Genomic DNA, 23516 nt, shown 5'->3' with positions numbered 1-23516 from the left:
CTAAATTGTACAAGGATTCTGAAAGAAGAAAAAAATCTAAGTGTTCAGAATCTTTCCTTACAACATTAGAAGCAGCTTAGTATTTAACTAAACAAAATGTCTTGGAGAAGGCTACTCTTCAGATTCAGTTATCTGATCAACCTAATAAGCACTTTTGTGCAAGAATACTCCTAATCTCGGTCTGTGATAAATACTGTACTTCTACTATTCAACGTAACACTCAGTCTACCTACATATTTGTCTTCAACAGTCTTTCAGATTCATATTTTCACTTCTTTAACCTAGATCCACCCCATTCTCCTCCACTTTGGCCAGTTAACCACCTCATTTTCCATTCTTCAGTGAGACTCCTATGTGGCTGTCTGGCCTTGCAAACACTCCTAAGAAGAGGAGGCAGGTCTCTCAGCTGTTATCCAGTTGCCTGCATATGTGGTCACTGCACTGTGAAGAGTTTGAAATAAATTCTCAGTGCTCCACAAACTATTTCATATTCCAGTCAGACCATAAAGTGTGTGCTTGAAAGTACACAGAAAAACAGTTCTAGCAGAGTGGGATGAAGATTTGCTGTTAGCAGTTCCAGTATTACACAGTGCCTGGTTCACATCAACATGGCTTTTTCTTCCACCCACTTGCAATCCAGCCTGTAAATGCAACCCACAGCCTAGAGAATAGAAAGCTCTGGGGAGCCTTCTGGCAGCCTTCCAGTACCTGAAAGTGGCCTATAAGAGAGTTGGAGAGGGACCTTTTACAAGGGCTGGCAGTGATAGGACAAGGGGAATGGCTTCAAACTGAAAAGGGGCAGGTTTAGATTAGTTTCTAAGGAAATTCTTCACTGTGAGGGTGGTGAGACACTGGAACAGATTGCCCAGAGAACTTGTGGATGCCCTATCCCTGGCAGTGTTCAAGGCCAGGCTGGATGCAACTTAGAGCAACCTGGTCTAGTGGAAGGTGTCCCTGTCTAAGGCAGGGGGGCTGCAATTAGATGACCTTTAACGTTCCTTTCTACCTTAGCCATTCTATGAATCTGTGATTCTAACTCAATACTTTTCACCTCCACTGTGAGAAGGAAAACATGTTGTGTTGAACATCAGACAACAAAAGCTCAAATAACTAACAACCGGAGTCAAAATCCAGATGTGTTAACTGACCTCAGTATGAAGAAAAGAAACCTGTAGTTCCAAATGTCTGCAAATTCTGTCAATTAGCACAAAACCACTAGAAAAGTTCTTTCTACAGGTTTTATGGCAAAACAGGAATTAGGTTTAAGGCAACTGACTAGGGCAGTGGTGCAATCAAACAGAGACATTGGAAGTTGGAAATCTCTTTGTTAAAAGAGAATGACCAAGATGGTGCCTGCAAAAGGAAGACATGACTACATACTGAGTACACTTGTGTGAGCCAGATAGAGCAATAAACAGAGTTTTCAGCAATTTCAGAATCATTCTTCCCCTCTCAGAAAAAAAGATGCTGTTTTAATGGAGAAGAAAGCACGAGGCAGCAGCTAAACAGCAAGAGACAGAATACTTCCGAAGGTAACTTGGGATAGAAGATGTAGTCCAGTGATTCCCTGGTCAAGCAACAGAGGTAGTGACCAAAGGCTGGTTATCCAGTAAGACTGATACTTGTGGAGGATTCATAACAAGATATTTATATCCAACCAAAATATTTTACAAAGCTTTCTCAGAGTTAAAAAGCTTCCTGCAGTAGCTAGAAAGAAAAAAAGGAAGGGGGGAGGGTGCAGGACAGAGAAAGCATTTGCTAGGAGTAAAAAATTCAAAGTTTTCTAGCTGTTCAGTTATTTGAAAAGAGCATGTCACACACTGGCATTTTTTTCAACTGTTCAGAAAAGCTCAGTGAATTCCTGTTGTCCATCTATGGGTATCATCTTAGACAAAACAAAAGGATATTATTAAATTCATGGGATTGGAAGAATCCATCAGCAAAAGTCCCCCTGGAACTGATTTACAGAATGAATGGGCAAATCAAAACCATAAAATTAGCAGCATGTGTCAGCCTTCTGATATGATCCACAGAACTACAACTTTTTAAGGTGTGCCAGCCCCAAGTTTCTTGCTCCTTAAGGCATGCATGACATGAAAAGAGTAGACTACCAAGCACCCATCATTACTGAAAACAGAGTATTTGAGCAATACTGGCATGACTAAAATGCAACTGCTGATCAGTGCCAATTAGCTAGAATAATCCTGTTAGCATTAGCTCAACTGTTCATTTATAAATCTCTGCAACTCTAATTGTATTTGGAGTTCTTTCTAACACTAACTCCTTTTGTGTGGTGCTGAAAGCATTCAAAACACTCATCAATTGAACAGCTGATATAACAAACAATCCCTTTTTAACCCTTTGTAGCCTCAATGTTATAAAAGTAATTCTGCATATTAACTATATAATATACTGACCAAGTTTTTATTCAGTAATTTTATTTTATATATAGTAAATATAAAAAAAATGTTATATTTTACAATAAGCACTATTCTCTTGCCATAGCAAGAGCTGCATCTTATCAAATACTGAGTCTTACTGAATGTTGTCAACTTATATCCCTCTAAGAAAAGTGAATAAAAACCCGCCTGCATTGCTATTGTTCTTTATCAAGTTCATAAATCACAACATGCATCCATCCATAAAAGCTAAAGTATATTTGATTTTTACTTACTGCCATTTAATTTGTATGAGAAGAGCACTTTAGCAGGAAATACTTAGCTGAACTGAATATAATTGACAGTGTTGTTTCAAATCACTGGGTAGCCCTCATCAGCCCTGGATGAACTTTTTGATCAAATCAAAGTGGACAATAAAAAAATGCAAAGGAGATTTCATTAAATAAATTTATTTGTTAAAATAATTTAACTCCAAATACAACTGCTGAGTTTGCATTGAGTTCTATGTACAATTCTTGTTTTATTTGAAACATCAAGGTTTAAACAACTGACATTATTACAAAACAAACTGTTGCCCCATTTTAAGTTGCCAGTTGTATTAGAGCTCAACAATTAACTGCGAAATACATTAATTCATCCCTAGGAAACTCCAAATCAACAGCATTAAGTCTGACTCCAGAACCCACTTCAGTCTTTCTTCAAACCCTGATCAAGAATTAACAGATGCACAACAATGCAGATAAAAGCCTCCTGCAGTTGTCAAACATTTGCTTTTGTTGCGGAGTTTCACAATTAAAGCCTAACCAGTGCTTTGAGGGCACACTGGTAATAAAAAAAAATAAAAAATTAAAAACAAACATGCACAAAACCCCCCAACCAAATGGCTGACATCTTTAGGCAACATTCTATACAGGAAAGCAAATACCAGTAGTTTTCCCACAGAAAAGTAATGGCAACTGTAGCACTGGGGTTAGGGAGAGGCTAGAACCAGAACAGAAAATGTCATCAAATTTTTTTTCATACTCTGAAGGGCTGGGCAGAGGGACAGACACAACAGAAAAAACAAACAAAATCCAATGCAAATTATTTTTAATACTCTTGATCTAATTCTGGTTTGTTTGCTTTTACTAGTTTTTATGTGTATTTTTAAGGGAAAGAGGAAACAGTTGCTCTCACTATCGTAGCTTAAAAGAATAAAAGTTGCAACTTTTATTTTTTTTTTTAAAAAACAACAAAACTGGAGAAATGCTGTTTTTGTAGAAAAATACAAAGCTCTACAAGAACAGCCAAAGGAAAAGTGGGTCTTTGGAACAAATCATAATATTTTAAGGCATGTTATAAGAAACTTTCAAATACTATAATTGATAATCCTATCAGGGTACAAATGAAACAGTGACCCAAGACCAATGAATCCTGCAGAGTGGCCACACAGCCGCCATGTGGCTCGCTTTCCTCCCTTTCTGCTCCCCCTATAATTTGAAAAATCTGTTGAGTGCAACTGTCATTGATTCAAGCTCCACTACCTTCACATTAGTGGAAATACAAATAGTGCATAACTACTTCCTCAGAACTATACAATGAAAAACAACACTTACGCTTTCCTCCCCCCCAGCCAAGTTGCATGGTAGCTTACATATAGCCTATGCTTTTGAAAATGTAAGAATGTGATGAAGAAATGAGACTGGGAGATATTTTCTTTAATATTTTCTGTTAAAAATTTACTGTGCAATTTTTCCTATATTTAAAACCTATCTGCTTTAAATTATGAACTTCATATTAGGCTGTTCATACTATACTTCATGCCATTTTCTTGGCTGATGAACAATCTGTGAGGTAAGACTTTTAACATCTCTGTAAATAACATTGCATAACATGCACTTCCAACTCAGTTTCAAGTTTGGCTTTGGTTTGTTTTCTGTGGGTTTTGTTTTTTTGAGTGCTTATGCTGTGGATCTCACACTGACAAGCTGTTTTACAGATAGGTTGTGCTGCTCAGTAAACTGTTTCCCAATCTAGATTACTTTAAACATTGAAATATCATTAATCCAACATCTCACATCTTGATTAAGCATGGTGGCTAACACAATTGGCAGACGGGGGGTGGTAAGAGAACATTCATACCATCTAGTTTAGGCATGTAAGTTGTGTGACTCGGAGGACCAAAGTTAAAAGCCTAAGTTTGCTATATAGTGAATGGAAAGAGGTAGGTGCCTCTAGGAGGGCGATTCAGAGCACCCAAAATGGGCATTCAGATGCCAGAAATAAATGGTGTGCCTATCTCCCTAAGAGAATAAAGTACAGTAACAAAAGCTCTGCAAGGTAGATGGGAAACGGGCTACATTTATGTTCTAGTAAGGCTTAATGTTTTGCGACATCTAATGCCCTTTGATACATTGGTTGTGGAAACGTCTTGAAAGATTAAGGGCAGAGTTGGCCAGTTCTCTTCCATTAATATTATTTCCTTTAGTTATCATCCACTGAACTATAATTCAAAATGTTAGGGATATTTATGTATGAAAATCTGCAAAGTTTTTGTACTCCAGTGTCCTTTGTAGCAGATGAGAGGGCTCTTAGGAAGTTCTGCAGATGGAGGCAAAACTCTCGAACCTAACTCCAATTACAGCATTTCTAAGGGTCATATACACACACACATACACGCTCAACACACACACACACACACACACCAGCACCCCTGATTTCACTCATTTAAACACAAGGAACTACACTGTTACTGCACAAGATTGAAAACTAATAAACGCATGGTGTTATTTAGACCACAGGCTCAGTGACTGTATTTTTATGGCCAATTTTACCTATAGAAGATCCAGCTCAAGACAATCTCTCCAGCATTTAAAATCTAAACATTGCGATTGAAAACTTTTCTATACTTTGATTGTAAGACTTCAAAATAGGTATTTCTGTGCCATTAGTCATGCAAATGATAAATACTTCACTGCTATGAAACTAGCAAGTCAGAGCTCGAGCATCCTTTCAAAATAAAATATTTGCTCCCACCATTTAACACTCCAATAATTGGGGCAACCTTTGAATAGTGTGTCAGGCAATTAAAGAGCCATTTCCACACTCACCTAAGGAATTACAACTGTAACTATTTCACCTCTGAACCAAATGATTTCACGTGGTTATTCAATTTAATTTTCAACATTAAAGCTATCAAATAGCAAACTGGATTTCCAAAGGTTAGTTTGGGATCACACCAGAGAACGTAGCCCTTAAAGGCAAGAAAAACTGTTGTCTTTAACAAACTTAAAAATGCAGGATGTTCATACTGTCCCACGAGGTTTCTGCAGAAGGGAACATATGGATGAAACATGGCTTAATTTTCCTTACAAGATGGTACTAGTTAATCTATTAAAGTGTTCCTTGTTAGTAAGGCTCAGCAAATTTTTTTTTCATCACAGTTGCTTCCTCCTGGTTCAGTAAAGTGAAAATAAAGATGCTTCCTGCTTTGTAAACAGAGGGTTTGTTTGGCTTTTTGTAGACCAAAACCTGAAGTGAACCTCCATTTTTGAGCAGCAAAATGAAAGATTTAAAACATTCCAATGCCAGACTGTTTCTTCACCCATCCTTTTTTTCCAGATCTCGCCTCTCATTTCACACACTGATTCAATGTTTTCTATTTCAAGATGTGGGATAAAGTGTAGAAATAATAGCATTGATTTTGAAAAAAATCCAAACTATATGGGTCTCTGGTAGCCTTTTCCTCCAACACTGTCACAAGTTCTGGTGAAATCAACATATTTGACTGAACAAACTTGGCCACATGTGATAGCACACGTCTTGAAGCACGGTAACTAGACACCGAAAGACTTGGCTCTCCTTCTCACGCTTATGCTAGTTGTGAACGGTCTTCAGAGATATCCTCTCAGCTGCTTCCATTTCCCATTTCCAAAAGTTTTCCAGCTTCTTCGGAAATAGTTGCTATTGTTGCTGTCAGATACAACAACACACGTATGTTCGACTGGAATGACCCTGTAGATCAACTGACTGTGCCATAAAATTGCAGGTGCTCAAAGGGAAAAAACGGGTGAGATGTGGTCATTTAACCCAATTATATTCAGAGTCAGTGATTGACTTTCAATGCTCAGCTCTGAGTTAATGTTGCTACTTCACTACAGATGTATTTCAAGTGACCCACAAACCAGGAAGTGAAGTAGACAGTTTTACCACCTTACAAAATTTCTGCAAATTAAGTCCAAGTTAGGTCATTTTTAGTGCTATTGTATATTACATGCAGAACAGCATGGATCATCTTTGTCTGGCTGTGCTGCATAGTTCATTTGTCTAACAATTTCCGCAAAGAGCTCATCCACCATTGTTTTACTTTTAGCAGAGGTCTCCATAAAGGGGCAGCCCCATTCTTCAGCTAAGGCTCTGCCTTCACTTAATGATACTTCTCTCTCACTTTCCAGGTCCACTTTATTACCAACCAGAATTACTGGCACCTTCTCATACCTAAAATTTAAAAACAGAAACAACAGCAATAATTATATTTTTAAAAATGGCAACATTCTTACAGTAAAAATCTATTTGCAAACAGTACAGACCCAACAGGAAAGAGACATTTGGATAATCTTAAAATTTTACATTTGAAAAAAATGCATATTTCCCATTCTAGAGATTCGTTGCGCATCTCTTTCCCCTCAGAGCTTCAAGAGTTCTATGAAATGCTTTCTCCTCTGAATTTTCCTTCTCACCAGGAAATCTGCCAGGAATACTTCCACACTACAAAAATAAGGAATATAATATTATTTTCTGTGTTTGCAATCATAGTGTGTAAGAACAGGATGGAAGTCAAACCCTCCCTTCAATATTACATCATCCTTTTCCATGAACAGGTATGTTGTATCTACTGTTTGTGATAAGGATGCACCACTGTCCTTTCAAGGGTACATTTTTCTTTGGTCAATACATACGGAACTTTCTGATTAGCAATAAAAAGGGAGAAAACCAAAGGGCCAGTAAATTAATTCCAAATTTCAGGAAATGTAGTCCCCTTCAAGTACTGTATACAAACAAAAGTATTGTTATATAAAAACACGTATTAGACAATACAGAATGTATATCTCTCCCTTGCAGCATTCACATCATTATGCCAGTTAAACAATTTGAAAAAAAAAAAAAGAATTAAGTTCCATGCAATACTGTCACAGTTCTGCTTCATAATCAACTTGGGCAGATCTTATAGCTATGAAGGAACTCATTACTTTGCACCTCCTTGTGAGGTGATCCTTGCCAAATTTTTAAAAAAAATTAAAATGCCTTTTTTTTTTTCCTCTCGTCACATGCATAAATCCTTCTTCAGACATGAAACTAGCTAAGTATTCCATCAGGTTTTAAATTTACATATTTGCCATAGAGAAAAGAAGAGAGAAGAAAATACTATACCTATTTCCAAAATACTATTACATGAGTTTTCTCATGAAAGCAACAAGGACTGAGAAAAAAACCGATTATGACTTTTAGCACTTAAACCAGACGAAGATCTAAGAGAAGCAAGATGCTTCCTTCTTAATTGAAACCCAATTTTCTACTTCATATTAGCTTAGTAGTACTGCATTGAGTCAAATCACCTGAGTAAGACTGAGCTGTGGACAGACAAAAGTTATAGCGGACACCTGCAGCAGCTGAAGATGACACCACCCTTAAAGCCACCCATTACATCTCCTTCATCCCTCCCACCTGTCCCCCTTGCCTCCTAGGCAAGGCAGCAGAGCAGTGCTGGTGCATCTGCCTCAGCTGGTTGAGGGAAACAACCTGTTTCCCTTTCTGTCAAGACTCTGCACTGGAACAGGCTGAGCAGCGGGAACTGTGGGCTCCCACAGAGTCAGAAAGGATAAAAGGGCAATTGCATCTCAAACCACCTCAGCAACTCTTATATCACCAGAGCAGTGTCAAAACTTCATCCAACTGTCGTAAGATGCAGCTGAAATTCTAAACTTTGTTATGCCTCTTTGCTAACTAAGGGAATGTAATTTAATCCACAGTCTAGGGCTGTGGTCAGTAATTGCAGAGAATTCCCCTCACTTTCACCATTTATCCTGGGCTCATTTACCATCTGAAGAGACACAATCCATTTCTCAGTCTGTGGATATGCAGTATTTAGCACAATGATACCTTTGGAACTCTTGCGAGAGCTAAGCTGCCATTAATTAAGTACCAAAATACACACAAGCATCTTGAAATCTGTCCTCCCGCGTTTAAACACAAGATAGCATAGTCTTTAATTACATAAGATGGATGGCATTCAACAGATAAAAAGAAATATTGAATTACTGCCTTATCTTTATTGTTCAGATGCATGTGTCCTATTGTATTTGTTGTACAGCACAAAAACCCCTTCAGTGAAAGTGAAATCAAGTACACCTTCACTTCATTGCTTGCTATCTGAGGACCTCACACTTCCTCTCACTCCTCACTAGCTTGTCCTTGCATTCTGTATCTTCTCAATTCTTCCCCCTGGTAAAACTGAGAAATTCAAAGCAGCCACTTGAGAAACACACAGTAAAGAAGCAGACGAACCAGAATTAAAACACAAGATCACCTCTTGTAATTCTGTGAGATCGCTCCAATTTATTGAGAAATATATGAGGAAGCACACACACACACACAGAGCAGAGTTATAGCCAGTTCCACTGAAGTATTCAAGTGCTTAAAAAGGTTTAGGAACCCTAGAAAAGTTGGGCAACTAAATACCTGAGAGTCTGTATACTATGAGTACTCAGCATCTGGGAAATGGAGCAGTGGAGACACTGAAGTTTCATACTGCAGAACAGAAACAAGAACTGATGAGGTGACAGGAAAGATGTGAAAAGCCTAATTTAATTTATTTGCACAGGACCATCTAGGAACTATTAGGTGAAACAGACAGAAGCAATTTTCTGTATTGCTTTTTCCTGCTTTTGCCTCTTGCATTTACCATATTCACTACCTACCTTCACCACCTAAAATGAGAACCTACAGTCAATAGCTTTATTCACGTTATAATTCAGACTCGTTCAATAACCAATAACTTTACAACATTAAATTGTGTAAGAAAAGTGTTTCTGCAAAACTCTCATTATGTGTTCTTATCAAAAATAAAGTTTCTCTTGCAGAATACTTCCATGTACTACCTAGATTTTGAGTAGTCAGCTTTACATTTTATATGTATATATATTACGTGTGACATATATATAGCGTGTCATATATATTTTATATATATATTTTTATATATATATATTTATGCCTGTATATAATATTTATATACACAATCAAGAGTCATGCAATTTGTCTTTCTACATGGAAAAATCAGTGTCTAGAATCTAGAATACAGCAGTATCTAGAATACAGCAAATAACGGGAAAACTGTCCATAGATACTGAGCAGAAGACTAGCTCCAGTATGGGCTTATGAGCTTCAGCTCAGTATGTCCTGCCAGACCCAATCTGAGTAGGGGAGAGTCAGATCAGACATCTGTGCATTATATTCTCCAAGTACCAAGATGATGATGAACTGACTGTGTGTTAGACAGTGCCATAGGTGAACTAGAAGGTCTTACACAATCTATGTGGTTCCATGTAATGGTTCCAGCCCTTCATTCAGAAGGACTGTCTTCATTCAGACTCCCTAAGTGGACTGTACTTCCCAGTTTTTGAGTTCAGGTAACACCTCATGGAAAACCTAGCTCTTGACTAAATCAAGCTCTACAAGCTCTGAAGTCCAAGCTAGGTCTCCATGCTTTGCCTCCCAACACTGCCAGAATTTCCTGCCTTAGTATACCAGGCTATTTTTTTCTGATGAGCATGGGTGAGTTCCCAGGCTCAATGCTCTCCTTACCACAGATGCTGATCTCAACAGAGGTGACTCCTGCCTGCATTAGGAGGCTCCACTCCCTATTCACAAGAGCTTTGACTGCCCCATGCCACACAGGCACCACTGAGGTGGTGTGCAACAGCACAGGCCCACTAAGGAAAAGGGTGATTTCTCAGATATGCTGGAATTACATGATTCCAATGAAATTTGAAGCGAAGAAGAACATCTTTTCTTCACAGGCTTTTCACCCTGTTGAATTTCAGTGACCCAAAAGGAAAACAGCTTCTCTACAAAGGAAAAAAAAAAAAAGAGCCACCTTGCGATGCCCAAGCAGCAATGCAGAAACCTTTCGTACAAGCACAGAAATCAAACTCAGGAATTCACAAATCCTTCCAAAAGATTCTAGTAGGATCTAACCTAATTACAAATACTTTCAGCAGAGCAAAAGAGGCTAAAACCTCACCACCTATACTGAAGTCCTGAAAAGCCAGACTTCTGCTCCCATCACAGGATCTGTGAGAGGGCAGCTCAGACCGTGGTGGGAGCTGGGCAGAAGTTTTGCCTTCTGGTGCAGCCAATATCCCCCTGCCTGTCCCTTTGGCAATGGAAAAGTGGAACAGTTCTGCTCCTTATTCCTGGAGCAGGAAAATCCCATTTTCTCAGTATGGCTGAAAAGCTTTGAGCAGCACTGATCAATCCTAAAGAAAAGCATGAGGGCCACCTGAAAAAAAGAATTGCTGCCACTTTTGTCAGTATCAGAGCAGCACAGTATGTATTCTAGGGCAAACATCATAGCAGAGCCTGTAAGAAATACTCAAATGTAGTATGGGAAGGCTTGACTTTTCAAGACCTTTTCAGAAACAAATTTTTGCAAGATCAATTACACGTTTGCAGCACACATTTAAAGAACAAGGCACTTCACCCTGTTTAAATGATCTCACTATCTTTTGCTCCAATATGACAGATACTGAACAGTGATGACTCCTGAAGAGATAACATGACTGTAGTCATTTATAGCCCTGTGAAAGATACTGGTGCAGAGTCAAATGCCATCATATCTAGGATATCACTACTAGCAAGGTACATTGCTCCATAAAAGACAATCAGAATGTATTTCTCAGTCTGAGATAACTATTCAGTGCTAAAAGCCACTCTCTTATCCATCTTTAATGAGCATCTGGGACTAACAGGCCACAGTAAATCCCTATGTTTTCCTGAGGATGGGCACCATAGCCACATGAAATCAATAAATACACAGCTATGCACTACTGACCACACAGCCTTACGTGCCACATAGCAATAGTTTCTATATTTTATCTTATCTCACACGGCATACACATCATCCACATTTCTGTTTAGATTAGTATGTACACTTTGAAAAACAGCTTAAAATATTTAGGAAGCTTTAGGATGAACAGTATATAAATGCTCTTCAGAGATTTTTACCTCCCGTTTTTTCTACCTCCAATCATACTCAGAAAGAGAAAAACACAGGTAGTACCTAACATCACATCTGAATATCATTTATAAGGTACTTCTCAGATTTCTGGCTAGAGTTGGCATAGGATAAAGACAAAAACAAAGACAATGTGCAGTGAAAATATAATAAATGAAGACTAAAAGAGCAAGAATTAGAAAAACTCCAAAACACACACCAAGGCTAATAAACTGATCTGATTGCCTTAGACAGTGCTAGAGATTGCCCAATATCCAATATATGTATGTGTGTGTGTGCATGAAGCATGTTGTACTAGTCAGTATAGATGATGTTAAAAAGTTTAAACAGGTTCCTGCTTTCTAATTTCACATTCTGGAAGTATTGTATCTTTTCTAGAATTTTTTCCAGAGCTTCATACCAGATCCAAATATGTTCAACCAAATGCAAAAACATTCTGCATAATAAAAACAAATTAAGAGAAAACCATATATTCTTAGAGACTATTTCTTATAAGTAGCTTAAGTCCTGTTGAAGTTTTTGGAAAGATGTATGATTACAGCTTTATATAATAAATACTGGGATCACTAAAATGCAAAAGGTATCTATCCATGACAACTATTCCTAATCATCAAAAGGAGTCTCCACCACTAAACCACCATTATCATCTTCTACATGCAGAGTGTCTTCCTCTTTTTTTTTTTTTTAATGCATTTCTGGCACTTCTGATAGTTTTTCAAGAAGGAAAATAGTTTAAGGGATAAAGATATTAGTGATTACAATGATGCTACAATTATGCAAATAACATCAGAAAGTCAGTAAAAATCATTATTTTGCATTCTAGACTTATAAAAAATTTATGGTATGAATCCTGCCAAAATACAACACAAAAGAATTCTGGGCGATATGAAATAAAGTATCAGAGATGACAGTTAAATCTCCTGGGTTGTTTAAAAATTCACACATAAATATAACTAAATATCCTTTTGTAATATAACTCACAAACTTTGATTGCCTGCAGTAATATCTCTCGTAACTTGAACTAGCAGTTTCCTCTTCTAGAGGAAGAACATATTCCAAGAGTAACTATCAAGACTTTTTATCTCTTTCACATAATTACTTGGTATTTAATGCAGAATCTTCAATAGTTAAAACTCACATCAGCTACAAAGGATAAAAAAATACACACCGTGTTCCCCAGCCCAATTCCCAGCCTCTCAAACACCAGGATTAGAGGAAGCAATACCACAGAACTGTCAAGGAGAAAACAAGCTTAACCCTTTATTGAAAGCTACCAATTCTTGAACCAAAGAAGCAAGAAAAACATTACATACTTCTAAAATTATTACTACCTTGCCTTAAGAAATTCAGACAGAGAAGACATTTGATTTTTTCCAAACCCTGATTCTTTCTATTCTTGTAGCTTTAAAAAATGTTACCATTAGAGGCTCAGTCTGCGGAGCTATATCTGTTTCCATTGACTCCTGCAAATACACATGAATGAAGACGTGCCTATGCCTGTATACATGTATAGAATGCGACAGAGATAGATACGCAAATCTAAAAATATGTAGGTTTCTGCAAAGTTTGAGCACTTTTCCCTCTAACCAAAATTATTACAGCTTCTCAGGTAAGTCCATACAGAACAGCTGTAAAACCCTCACCATTCTGATGCAAACAAGTCATTCCAGTTTATTAATTAATTACATTAATTATTTAGTTTTGTAAGCTATATTGTGTAATGATTTAATTTCTTAAGCAACAACTCACAACTAAAAAAGTAGTCTCAAAATAATTTTTATAAATGAGTAGATGTTTAAGAGTTTATTGGAATTCCCATTGCAATTAGGTGGCTGAGTCATGAATTAGATTGCTATAAAGAACAGTGTATGACCTAATTGCAGGACTGGAATCTAACATTTTATTCTAGGCTTTGACATGAACTCCTTACATAGCCTTTGGGAAAACAAACTCTTCAGATGGATAGATTGGAGTATAATGTCACAATAATTGTACTTACTCATAGGACAGCAAATTAAATAATAATAATAAAACAACCTGGAGGATAATATTAGAATAATAAATAACACCACACCATATCACTTTTGAGGAAGCTTCAGAAACTATCTTTGTTCTTGTATATGAAACTTTCTGGAGATAATCACCTCAGCTTTAATAAAATACTTCAAAGTCAATTCAGTTCTGTGGTTGTTATAGTTGGCTTACACTTTCTAGTTTGCTTTAAGGTCTAGAAAAAGTCTCAGCCAGTGCAGTTTGGTTCACCTTTGGTACTGTGCTTGTACGAAACTAGAGTAAATAGTTCTCTTCCAAGCAAAAGCCCAAGAAACAACAACAAACCTCAATATAATGAAGCACTATAAATATTTGCTTCCCCACTGTTACAATTAGCAGTTTTCAATCAAGGCACTTGCGCACATTGTTTCTAGGCAGCTTACAGATAAGACCTTCCAAGGGACAAGAACTATGGATGGTGCAACACAATACACATACTCAAAGGCCATCTAGTAAACCTACATTCCCTTGCTGAAACAGAGGCAACAGGATGATGCACATAATTTCTGTATGAAGGACACGAAAGAACTTTACAAGGTCATTTCCAATCACTTCAGAGAGAAATTCTTATCTATAGAGGGTTTTCCACATCTAAGATTTCATAGGGAAACTACAACAACAATAAACTCCTTCAGTCTGCTTCTGCAAGTCATTATAGGTACAGTCTATTTTCAGCTCTGCCTCCAGCTTAAAAGGTAAAATGGCAAGAATACCTGAAAATTCAAAGGCCTGGCAACATGTTCTATGAGAGAAGGGTTCACTATTCACTAAAGTCCTAAAAAGAATCCCATATCATTAAGATGTTAGGGAGACATTTTCTCATTAAGTTTGCAGAACTCCATGAATGTTTAAACTACGTCCCATGACACTATCAGTTCCCCTGGAAGTACGGCTCTGGCACAGGTGACAGGCAAACAGCACTCTGAGCGCTGGGGATGACAACAAGGAGCCAATGACATAAGTAGGTGCAGTTCTCATCTACTGCCATTTCAGATGCTCAAAAGCCTTCACAAACAAGGTTAATTTTCACCTTAAACAGGACGCTTCTCCCTAGTATCTATCATTAAAATTCATAGCTAACACTGAAGTCTATTATCAAGACTGAAAATACTCTAAGGGATATATAAAATCTACCTGCTTAGCAGCAGGTTTGCTGTGAGCATATCCAAACAAGATTTTAATCCTTGAGTTCCCTCTCTATGCCAATCAAAATTCTAGTCTTACACAACTGAGCATCAACATCATCTTCTTGAAATCCTGAAATACTTGCCACATTTAGCAACTCAGAAACACTAGAATTTTCAAATAGGAATTTTCTGTTCTTTGGTGTAGCTTAAGAAGCAATAACATACAAGGCAAAGGTTTTACCTGACTTTTTCCATCATGACTAGTTCTCTCATTTCTAAAAGCAACAGGAAAATCAGAATGTTCTAAAAATCTGAGATTCTCACAGGCACACTGATTTTACTTAGCTCCAATCTCTCTACTCAGTTTGCATTGAAAGAAGTCTCCTTGTCAAGAAAACTATGAACAGATTATGAGGCATGCTATAGTTGCTTACATGTAAAAAAGTTCTTGCTCAAAATTTCCAGACACTAAAGCTGAGCATCTAATTTCTTTTTTTTTTAAACTGCTGCTACTAGCTGTAGGAATGGCTCAACATCTTGAAAATTACACCTCACATTTCAGTATTTAAACTTTGCATCCATAATTGAAAATTATTCTTAATAACCATATTAGTTTTCTTACCTTAAATATTTTTAGGCCATATCCATGCTAATATACTAATGTTTACTCCAATACAATGAGCATGACTGGGTATGTCAAGGCTTTCAGTACGTACCAAATGTACAACATACAGAAGACTCTAAAATGAAAGAGACTACCATCTATCTTCTATTTGTATTTTGAAATCTTAAGGACAGTCCCTTTAAATGACCATTTTTTTCAGACACAACCACTTATAATTTAATTTTATCCTCTGATATCTTACAGAAAACACTTTAAACATCAAGCAAGAGGAGTGCTGACATGCGACTTAAGAGACGCGGGTTCAGTTTGACACCCTGTTACAGATATCCTGTGCAATTTCTAGCAAGTACCTTGAACTCTGTAGCTCCACTCTCCATCTGAAGAAAACAGTTGTCAGCTTTAACCTCTGATGGCACATAAACACTTCTGAGTTCTTCCATCCTTAGTGATGGAGGTAACCTGAACTTCTTGAAGGATGCATTAGCAGTTTTGCTTTTTCTTCGAGTGAAAAAGGATCTTGCATCCCAGCTATTCTCAGCAATACGCTATGTAACACCACAAAACTTTGGGTTCTACTTACAAGTATTGAGAACAGATATGTTAGGGCAGATTGTGTGCCAACATAAGCCTGTCAGTAGAAAGAATAAAGCTATTGGATAAGCTGTGCCTTGAAACAAGAACACCAGCTTGGGGGGCAAAGTCGAGGTTGTTACCTCACTTCAACACCGCTGGCTTGACCAGAAACTGCAAAGGCTCACAATATCTTAAAACATATGCTGTCATTGAGGGATTCCTCCTCCTCCTCACTTTTCTGTACAAAACTTCTACAAGGTCAAAGCCTGCCTACTCTGGTGATTGTGGGACTGAATAGGTCCCCTTACAAAGGCAATGAAAAATGTAGATACCTATTAAAAGTAATGTAAGCCTCTTGCACATCATACAAATCTATGAATTCTAATTGTTTCATAGTTTTGAATTATTACATTGTTGTGTTCAAAAAAACTTAACAGTGACCCTAACATGCATTACCATTTATCTATCAATACATGCTTTGTCACAAGAAATTTCTCTCACAAGCATCTCTCTTGACATGCAAATGCTTAGATGAACTACTGTAATATTTTAAAATATGCTGTAAACTTCCTGTAGAAGCAAGCATTGACAAAGGTGGGGGAAGAGAAAGTGACCGAACAAATTTGTACCAATTCAGATATATCAAATTTTATGTCTGTAGCTGGGTTAAAGAAAAATCCTTCAGATTAGATGTTGTTAATATTCCACTTGAAAAAACTGAAACAGCATCCAGCCCTTTTATAAAGCAGAGTCAGTAAAGTAATTTATGAAAACAATGGTAGATCTAGTTTCTTGTAGAGTCTATCAATGCTTCTATCTAAAGCTCTAGTTTTATCTTCTGCCTACAATTCTTCCCCTCGCCATTCTCCAGTCCATAATTAGGGTTAAGCATGTGCCAGTTTCTTCCATAACTAGAGCACTGACAGCATGTCTTTCCCACCAATAATTCTGACAGAGCTTAATCATTATTGAGATTTCTAATTCAGTCCAGATATTGAACCAGGTAGGAAGGGACCTTGGGAGGTCTCCAGTTCCACCCACTCCTCAGAGCAAGGTCAGCTAGGAGATCTCAATCAGCTTGCTCAGGGCCATGCACAGTTCAGTCTTGAAAACTTCCAAGGACAGGCCTTCCACTATCTCTTTGGGAACTTGTCCTCATGTTAAATTTAGTTCAACTTTGTTATAGACCTCAAAACTTACTGGTAGGTAATGGAGGAAGATGACAGAAGCAGACATAAGTTGCATAAGGCTTGTTTACATAGAAAATGGGCTGAGAAACAAATGCCAAAGTTATATAAATATTTATAGCTATTCGTTTATGTAGAGGAAGCGATAATCATACTTACAGACCTCAAGATAGACATATATCTTAGAATTTTGAAAGCAAAGTGAACTAGCCAGATTTTACAGAATTAACTAAAGCTCAAGCATAAGTTAATGACAACTTCAAACTCTTTATCCTTGTTTGTTTAAACTATAGAAAGTGGAACTTTTTAGTACAGTAAAAACTTTGGCTAGTAAAACTAGCCAATTGCATATGCTTTTTAAAAGGGCCAGAAGACTACAGTCCTGTGAGATATTGGTCCACTCTTCAAAGCCAACACACTCTTACATTACTTTAACCAATTTATAATCAATGATAAAAATTCCACTGCAAAACTTGTTTAAACTATTCTAATAATTTAATACACTTTTACAGTCTTCAAGAATAGGCCTAACAATTAATTCAAAACCTTCTTAGTAGCATCACCTGCTTCCAAAGGATTAGAGTTCAGGAATGACTGTGTCATGCTGTCCAATCAGAACCAGAAAGAAATAGTTTCTACTCCATGTCAAGCTAAGAACCTTCTTACCTCAAGAAATCTGTGCTCCTGACTTTCAGCACTACCCAGATCTGGCCTCTGAAAACAAATGCAAGCCTAGATCAAAAAATTCACCTCTGACAATTTGACTGCCATTATCTGGTCTGCATAATCAAGCTTTATGTATGGATATAAACTGCATTTCCACAGTGGCTTTTATTTATTTGCTTTTTAAAGATTTTGACCTTTGCCATTGAACCTAGCTTCAGGTAACTAAAACTTAAGAAAAATTAAAACAAAAATAATGAGACTAAGAGGCAAACAACCTGGCCTAAATTTCTGCTCTTCCATCAGTCCCCATGTAGAATGTAAGGCAGGTAGATACCAGAATTTATATGATATTGCACAGCCTGAAAAGAACTCGTGTTCGAAGCAGACTTCTTTGTTGCCCTAGAAACTAAACAAGAATACAGCTTAGTGTCCTTCAAGCTAATAAAAACATCCTACAATGCATATAACAAAACTTTGCAAAAAATTCTCTGTTGAGACAGATTTGCCTCACAGTAATTAGGTTACAGCTCTGGGTATTTTTCAGAGGATGGACTATTTTATTAAGCAAGTGACCACACTGATACAGTGAACCAATTAGGAGAAAATAATATAAATGCTATAATTTTCTCTTTTACTTCAGAAATAGTATTCTGATTTCAAATCCTTTTGACTATAATCAAGCCCTCTTCTACCAAAATAAAAATTGTCACCAACAAAGAAAGAACAGATGTGAATCCAAAGGCCTTGACTACGATCATTAGCAGATGCTCTGAAAGCCCCCTCACTATCCTTCTGGACAAAATGTTCAGCCCACAGTTGGATAAACATATCATGTGGTGTGTGAGCAATTGGTTCGTGGGTCGAGCACAGAGGGTAACAGTGAATGGGGCAATGTCAGACTGGTGACATGTCACTAGTGGGGTTTCACAGGGCTCCATCGTAGGCCCTGTGCTCTTCAACATCCTCATAAATGACTTGGACACAGGACTGGAAGGGATATTAAGCAAATTTGCAGATGACAAAACTGGGAGGAGCTGTAGACTCCCTTGAAGGCAGGGAGGCCCTGCAGGGAGACCTTAACAAATTAGAGGACTGGGCAATCACCAACCATATGAAGTTCAACAGGGGAAAGTGCAGGATTCTGCACCTGGGATGGGGCAACCCTGGATGTACATACAGACTGGGGAATTAGATGCTGGAAAGCAGTGCCATGGAAAGGGACTTGTGGGTCCTGGTTGATGGCAAGTTGAATCTGAGTCAGCAGTGCCCTGGCAGCCAGGAGGGTCAAACGTGTCCTGGGGGGCATCAGGCAAAGTATCACCAGCCAGTCAAGGGAGGGGATTGTCCTGCTCTGCTCTGCACTGGTGCAGCCTCACCTTGAATATTGTGTGCAGTTTTGGGCACTGCAATATAAGAAAGATATTAAGTTCTTAGAGAGTGTCCAAAGGAGGGCAATGAAGATGGTGAAGGGCCTTGAGGGGAAGCCGTGTGAGGAGCAGCTGAGGGCACTTGGTCTGTTCAGCCTGGAGAAGAGGAGATAGAGGGGAGACCTCATTGCAGTTACAACTTCCTTGTGAGGGGAAGAGGAGGGGCAGGTACTGATCTCTTCTCTGTGGTGACCAGTGAGAGGACCCAAGGGAGCAGCCTGAAGTTGTGTCAGGGGAGGTTTAGGTTGGATATTAGAAAAAGGTTCTTCACCCAGAGCATGGCTGGGCACTGGAACAGGCTTCCCAGGGAAGTGTCACAGCACCAAGCCTGACAGAGTTCAAGAAGTGTTTGGATGGTACTCTCAGGAACATGGTGTGACTCTTGGGGATAGTCCTGTGCAGGGCCAGGGGTTAGACTCGATGATCCTTGTGGGTCCCTTCCAACTTGGCATATTCTGTGATTCTGTAACCACATCTTAAAAACATACAACAAGAAGGCTTTACATAATGCTCACTCCTCCTGAGTTTCTCCCAGAACATTTGATTTTCAACTTGGTAAAGAAAAACATTCTTGACTTCAGAAAGTTGGTGGTCCTTATCTTACAGAATAATTTATCTAATTACTATGTGCCTGGTATAAATAATTGGAATGTTTGAATAAACAGAGCACTAAGGTTTTCTTCTCCACAGGTATAAGAAGTCACCTTCATCTTTAACAACTCAACTTTCTAATTCTAGAAAGTTAATTCAAAAAGAGTACATCAGCTTGTTAAGTGAAACTCTTTCCATATCTGAAGATGAATAGACTGAAACAAAGGTTTCAGACGTCATGTTTGGATTATTTTGGTTGTTTGATTTGTTACTTGTTTGTTCTTATTAAAAGAAATTTTGGTTCATCTTCAAATATAAAATACCGCCTCCCAGCATACTACCTGTGTGTGGCAAATATAAAGAATAATTTACTTCTAACCTCTCTTCTGTGCTGAACATAAACTCCAGAAATCATTTTCTTAGGAGCTTTTTCATTCTTTCTACAATAGGACAGGTACCAATTAGAGAAAAACAAGATGATTTCATTCTAAATCAGTGTTGTGGATACATTCTAATAACCAGAATTTTCTGAGTAAGAACTTGTTTATAAAATGACATTAAATACAGGATACCTAGGAAAACAGTAAAATCTAAACATTTTACTTTTCCTTACATGTGTGTACGTATATCCCAAGTCTAACATTGGATTAAATACCAAAACGAAGCCAGGTAGAATGAGGAGCTCAGATATACTTATCATATCAGATGTCGAACTATTTATATTTTAACTACTGTATAAATGTTAATTTCCTCAGGTCTAGTCTAGGTTAAAAAAAGCTCCCCTTTCCCAGAAGACCTTTACTAACCGGCCTGACAGCCATCTTGTTGTTCATGAAGACACTTCGTGGCACTCGGTCAACCCTGGAGACTGTTTTATCCTGTACACGTTAACCCCATCAGCTATCAGGCCGTGCCTGCACCAGCAAGGTCAGCCTCTGGGACTCCATCACCAGGCTGCTGCATCTCTGGGGATTTGGGCACTTGGCTGCTTTGGCCGGTGCCAAAGCTGTGTCAGCAGCAGTGTGGGTGCACCAGGGTCAGAGCCTAAGGCTCTGGGCTGTCAGCATCCCTTGGGCACTGGAGCGCCTCCGCACCGGCATTTTGCCAATGGCTGTGTGCTGGCTGATGGCCTGTGTCACCCAAAGAGATGGTTACTCAGCTGAATTCATGGAGAGGACAGGCCCCAGTGGCTGACAGAAAGAGCAACTCGTGCGTGCATGCGTGAGAGAGAGGGAAAAAGAATGAAACAAGAGGCTATGTCTCTTACTGACATAATTTTTTTTTTCAGAGGGAGAAAACACCAACAGGCCAGACCAACCTAAGTAACTTCTTTGAAATGTTGCAAATTCCCCCATGGACACCAATTTCAATACTGCTTAAATTAGGTAGGAAACAATTAGGGTGGATTTATACTGGTTTAACCAAACTTGTTCAGAAGTAACTTGGTGACAAAATTTTCACATGTGGACAAAGACTATTTTAAATGATTTTGAATAGAAGATGACCGCAGAACCTGGTAAAATCTGCATTTTGGTTTTTTTCTTTTTTTATCCTGACTCCTGACCCCATAAGCTAAAAGACTGAAAACCCTCTCTGCACATATATGCATATATTCGTGTATATGAATGTACATTTTAACTGTCTCTCTGAGCAAAAACTTATTTTTAAAAAACTATGCAATTTGTTTTATTCTGAGAGACAAAATACTACCTCAATATTTCCATGTCTGCTTGTCACATTCTAGGTACAGAAAGGATGATAATTTGTATACTTAACCCTCAAAAGTAACAGTAATCATGGTAAGAAAATATTTGAAAAAGTTGGATTCCTTTTAAGAAAGAGACTATGTTTAAAGGTACCACACACCCTAGTGTCCATTACACCTTCTTCATTGAATCACTAATTGGTAACTAGAATTTCCTGAAAATAGTCCACTAATTATTTTTTCCACATTAAGTTATCCTATGCAGAAAGGCCATTCCAATTAATATGAAGGCATGTGCGGGGGTGTGAAACCCAGACTGTTCCCAGTCCTTTTAATCTAACCACATTTCTTGCTGACAGACAGAAAGTCTTTCAAAGGAAGGCGTTTTGATCATCTCTGGGAGAAGAATGTAGACTTCAATTACCAGTCCAATTATCCCAGCTAGGAAGGCAATACAATTGCTTAATTTTAGAGTAATAAGGGACTTCCAAGGTGTGCCTTCTCAGCTTTCATCCAAGACTGAGCTTTCCATTGTCCCTCTCTGGTAGATGAAGCTACCATGAAGCTACCAGTCACTATTTCTGACTAAAAACCATCTGAAGGAGAATTCAACATTCACTATGTTACTTGATTTCTTTCTTGAATATGCCCATCTCATTTAAATAAAGGATGCGCTTTTTTGTATATTTTTTTGCCAAATATAGTTTATGAGAACAAGATATAGAAAGAAACGGCATTATTCTGCAATAAATAGCAAATCATACTGAATGACCAAGTTCTTGAGAAGCCACAGAAAGAAAACTCTTTATTTTTTTCCAAAAAAATCATTCTCCTTTCCCATGTTAAGTCTACAAGGTAGCATTTCTTCCCAGAGGCAAAACCTTTGTAACCAGAGGTTTTGTTCTTTTCTTCTCAGTGTCCCCCTATCCCCTAAGCTTAGGGATTCACCTGTAAACCCTGCAATACATGCCACCCTCCTTCCCTCTTTCTTCATGTTCCAAAGCAATTTGGACTTTTTAAGTTCAAGTAGCCTGACACTAAGTTTCCATATATTTTGTTTTCCCTTTCAGAACACAGTTACATTGTAAACTTTGGTAGCTAAAACCTGAATTATGTGGATTTGTTCAATCAAAGAGTTACAAAAGCATTAAGACGAAGCAGTCCCGGTAAACATTCACATAAGGTGTCCTGTCTACAAACCATTACAGCTGCCCAGTAGTTGAGCTCTTGGCAATTACAAATGTAATCAAAAGTGTAAATCAAAAAGATTAAAAGACCAGTAGCTCCAGTCCATCAGGAGGCTATCCAAGGATGGGATTTGCTCACCATGGTTTCTGAAAACCACCCTTGCACAGATGAGGAACAAGTCCAGCAATCCTCCAATTAAGTGGTCAGTGCAGAATCTGAGGCAAAGGTCCTGGTGGCAGCAGGACCATTTCCACAATAATGCCAGACCTTTAAGTAAAAACTGGTACTCAGAGTGGTAATAGGAACAGCATTCCTTGCCAACAGACTGATCTGATGTCAGTTGTCAGACTGATCTGATGGATGGCAAGTATCTGACTTCGGTTGCTAAGAAATCTGGTTACAGAGAGCACTCAAAAGAGTTACAAGATGCTTGACTAAAAACTGTTGGATGGTAAACAGACTCATCAGAAATTTGCAGCAGCTACATAAGACTGATACTTCAGTAAATAACGGAGGTTACACAATCCCACATGGAACAACTATGTTGTCTATGGTGCCTGACTACAGGCAAGAACATTAGATATCCAGTCATCCAGTCCAAAATTATCAGCTGATCCATAATGTTATCTTTAAAGGCAGGAGAGGATTTTTCAGCCCTAATCCCATCAAAACATAGCCACCCATTCACCACATCAACCAGCAGCC

The 23516-nt window shown here is 38.1% G+C and overlaps 1 protein-coding gene across 3 annotated transcripts in view; it reads right to left on the bottom strand.

The window, feature by feature from the left end:
- Positions 1-2832: 2832 nt before the first annotated feature.
- RAP2A (RAP2A, member of RAS oncogene family) overlaps positions 2833-23516 on the bottom strand; it is a 33484-nt gene continuing 12800 nt past the window's right edge. Inside the window, exon 2 of one of the 3 annotated variants that reach the window (XM_064646031.1) lies at positions 2833-6875. In XM_064646031.1, coding sequence (XP_064502101.1) covers positions 6638-6875 — 238 coding nt within the window. In that variant the 3' untranslated portion in view covers positions 2833-6637. The remainder of the gene's footprint in view (positions 6876-23516) is intronic. The other 2 variants (XM_064646032.1, XR_010428415.1) reach the window with 2 other exon arrangements.

Source organism: Pseudopipra pipra, chromosome 2 (assembly GCF_036250125.1).
Source record: "Pseudopipra pipra isolate bDixPip1 chromosome 2, bDixPip1.hap1, whole genome shotgun sequence".
Lineage (NCBI taxonomy): Eukaryota > Metazoa > Chordata > Aves > Passeriformes > Pipridae > Pseudopipra > Pseudopipra pipra.
Note: the sequence above shows the minus strand (reverse complement) of the source record. Positions and strands in the feature narration are given on the sequence as shown.